The sequence below is a fragment of the Athene cunicularia genome, assembly GCF_003259725.1.
Source record: "Athene cunicularia isolate RWA chromosome 1 unlocalized genomic scaffold, athCun1 chr1_part1, whole genome shotgun sequence".
NCBI lineage: Eukaryota > Metazoa > Chordata > Aves > Strigiformes > Strigidae > Athene > Athene cunicularia.
The window spans coordinates 58,245,774-58,249,338 of NW_020799091.1; the positions used below are offsets into that span (position 1 = coordinate 58,245,774).

At 39.1% G+C, this 3,565-nt stretch overlaps 1 protein-coding gene across 1 annotated transcript in view; it reads left to right on the forward strand.

The window, feature by feature from the left end:
• Positions 1-912: 912 nt before the first annotated feature.
• TEX30 (testis expressed 30) overlaps positions 913-3,565 on the forward strand; it is a 4,903-nt gene continuing 2,250 nt past the window's right edge. Inside the window, exons 1-2 of the mRNA XM_026850903.1 lie at positions 913-1,178; positions 2,585-2,636. Coding sequence (XP_026706704.1) covers positions 1,056-1,178; positions 2,585-2,636 — 175 coding nt within the window. The 5' untranslated portion in view covers positions 913-1,055. The remainder of the gene's footprint in view (positions 1,179-2,584; positions 2,637-3,565) is intronic.

The following is a 3,565-nucleotide window of genomic DNA, read 5'->3' on the forward strand; positions in this document are numbered from 1 at the left end:
TTGGACTATACGCAGGCTGCCATTCCACTGAGTAGTTAGGGCTGTCTGATTTGGAAACGTTTGCTGGGCTGTGTCTTCATGTCTTATATTTCTATGGGTTTGGCAGCTATAGAGAGCAAGTGTCTTGATTACCTTAGAATATCAGTTATGCACATACATGAAATACCTATCTCGTGGCATCTTCCATCATTATTGAGCATGTAATGGAAAAACTAATACCCATGTGGGTTTTTTTTGTTGTTTGTTTGTTTGTTTGTTTTTCTTGTAGTTACATATAATATTTAAAACAAGTGTATTCAAGTCCATTTTTCAAAATACTAATTCTTGGTCTTTCCCTCTGTAATGAAGCTTGTACGTGGCTCCTACAGCTACAGCATTAAATATTTGCTGCCAGCTTGGAGTTCTCTTAATCCTATGTACTCTATATGGCTTTACAGACTCAAAGTAAGTTGGTTGTAATAGATGTTTAGGGGCTTCCTTAATTCTTTTATTTGATAATGTCTGTGAGAGATGGGAGATAATACTGTTTCCACTGTAGGAACCTGTAATTACAGAAGAGTTCATATTTCGTCTTTAAGTCTTACAGAAGAGTTAATTTTTCTTCCTGTGGAAGACTTGAATGTTCAAGTCAAGTATGGCAGCTAGCTCTCAAATAGCTAGATCTAGATATATAGAGAAGGTAAGAAGCATTTTAGTTTATGCTTTGAATCTGGGAATGCTTCATTTTCTAATGGAGAAAATAAGGTTTGGATTGATAAAGTCCATGCCCATTATTGCATGGAAGATCTGAGCCAGAGTTACTCGTTTAGTACTCTTAAACCAAAGAAATAAAAGTGGACTTGCAATTTTGATTTCTATCTTAATTGTCTGATTCTTCTTCGCTGTAACGTGTGGACTGGGAGCATGGTGGGTTTTTTAATTATATTGGGTTTTTGTTTTGGTTTTAGGTTAAAGTGAAAATACCTTTTGGAAACAAATATCTTGATGCTATCTTCTCAGTCCCAGAGAAGAAATCAACATATGGAGTGATTCTTACCCATGGAGCTGGAGGAGATATGAATTTCCCTCACTTAGTGTCTTTGGCAGCCTATCTTGCATCCCATGGAGTTCTGTGCCTGCGGTTTACTTGTAAAGGCCTTAACATTGTATATAGGACTAAGGCCTTCAAAACAGTTGTGGTAAGAAGTGACCAAATTCTGCCAAAGCTTAGATCCATGGGTGTCACTGTCTGAGTTTCTTAAATTATGACCAGAGATGAGTTGAGCAACAGTGGGAAAATTAGAAGTGATGGTTAGCTAAATGGAGCACTACCCGTGAACAGAAAAAGCAGGAACAGTTTTTATATGGGCAGTGGCTGGAACAGCTGTGGCAAGTATGTGGGTTTGAGTTCAGAGAGAGAAAGAAAAGCTTGAGAGAAGGATGTGAAGAAAGCAAGGGTGTTTTGGAGAAAGCTTACGGCAGGGAAAAATGGAAGTACTTAGAATGGAAACGAGGTAGGTGTTTTGGGAGGGCTTGGTGAGGATTAAGGGATACAGCTTTGAGAGCAGTTTTGAGAGGAAACCAGCTGACCAGGGAATTGTGCAGGGTCTCTGAGGGTTGGTGGCTGAGAGAGCAAGACTTTGGGGAAAGTGTAGGGGGCTTTAGGTCGCAGGAGGTGTTGAAGCAAAAGAGATTAGGAGTTAGAGCATATGGGAACCCTAGAACCTAAATAGTCTTCAATTTCAAAATCAGTTTAAACTGTTACATACATGTGCATAATTCTGCTGCTGTGACATTATTTAAGATGTTCTTAAACATGTAGATTTTGTTAATATGAGCAGCCTTTTGTTATAATAGTGTCAGGTTAGAGTATCTTCCTCTGTGTGTGGGAAAGAGTGGAAATTTTCTCCTGATTACGTAGCTATTACTGGGGCATGGGAAGCTTGAGCACTTTGCATTGAGCATCAGATGTTTTTATCAGGGAACTAAATCCAGTTCTTAAGGGACTAATTTATATGATGTCATTGTGATTATATGTACATTAATCTGAAGTTAAGACTTTGTTAGCTTTAATGAGCATAATGTTGTTAGTGAATTTATATTAATATACTGCTGTGTAAAGGTAATTTAAAAGCCTCTGATAAGATGGGATCTGATTAGTTATCTCCAAAACTGAAAATATTGTTGCTAAATTTTATCTTTTCTGTCAGATATAACTGATTGTGTCTTAAAATTTTCATTAGAAATATATGACCGCAGCCTCAGTGAAGGGCATCTTTGCTAACTTATTTTGCCTTTTGATGGGCTAAGAGTGTGAATGTGGTCTGTTGTTATAACTGAATTGATATAGAGTAATTATATTTTGGTAACTTGATAGTGTATCTGAAATTTTTGACTTGTTGAGAACTAATGTGAAATTGCTTATGTTTATTATGTTTTTGCTGCAAAACATTATGGAAGCTTTCCTGTGAAAAAACAAGAGAGTAACTTGTATGTATCTGTTGTTTAATCTGCAGTGCTGAGTTTCCTGTTTTGTGTTTAATCCCTGGTCTCCCAGCTGTCCTAATTCTGATTTGCAATGCTTCTCTTTATCTTATTTCTATAGGAATACTTAAAGCTTTCTGATGATTATAAACTTTCAGGTGTCTTCCTTGCAGGTATTGTTTTTATTACCTATAATTTTATCTCTTATACTCTCTCTAATGAGCAGTCTGCTTTATTTTTGTAAGTCTGTCCCACTTTGGTGAGAAGTGAATGAACAGATGTGGATGACAGGTTTCCATTTGGGTGGGCACTAAAAGCTTGCTGTCTAACGTGGGAACAAGCTGAATAAACTCCCACCAGTCAGTATTGCCTCAGGAGAGCAATTCAGCTATCTGCTGACAGGTGAATGCTCCATAGCCTTTGTTAATTGTTCAGCAGCCCGATGACTGCCGTGGGAGCCCACTTACACTCTGCCAGCCCTGTAGCTGGCAGGTGCTTGGCTCAGTTCAGCTCCGCCGCGGCTGGCTGGGGCACCACTGCTTCTCGGGTTCGCTAACGGGAACACCCAGCCTACTGCTTTCTTCGGATCCTCTTGGGAGCATGGCTGTCCAGACTGATTCACCCTCCACGTGGTGCCACAGACCTCAAGGAGGAAGGAAATTGCAATAGAGCATGTTTTCTAGGTACTTCGGGAGAAAACTCCCTTGTCGCTTGTAAGTGACGGGGCATGAGTTCTCTGGTAATCCATTTGTACTTTTTAACTGCAGGTCTTGAAGAATTCTGGTTACTGGCAAATGGAAGACCATTTCCCAAAGCAGGTTTTGGTAGCTAAAACTTAGCAGCAGGTAGAAAATCAGTTATATTATGTGAAAAATGAAAGTAGATGGGTATGATTAGGAATATCGATGTGGGAAACACTGAATGTTCTTTCACTGAGTGAAACCAAATCTGTGCTGATGTAAATTAGTCCCACTGGAATCAGCCACTTCTCACACTCAATTATAGAGCATTGTCAGCTCATATGCCTCTTCTTTGAGGAGGTATTTTGATATCTGCTAGCTGTTACTGACTTAACTCACCTACAAGTTCACACTCCTTCCTT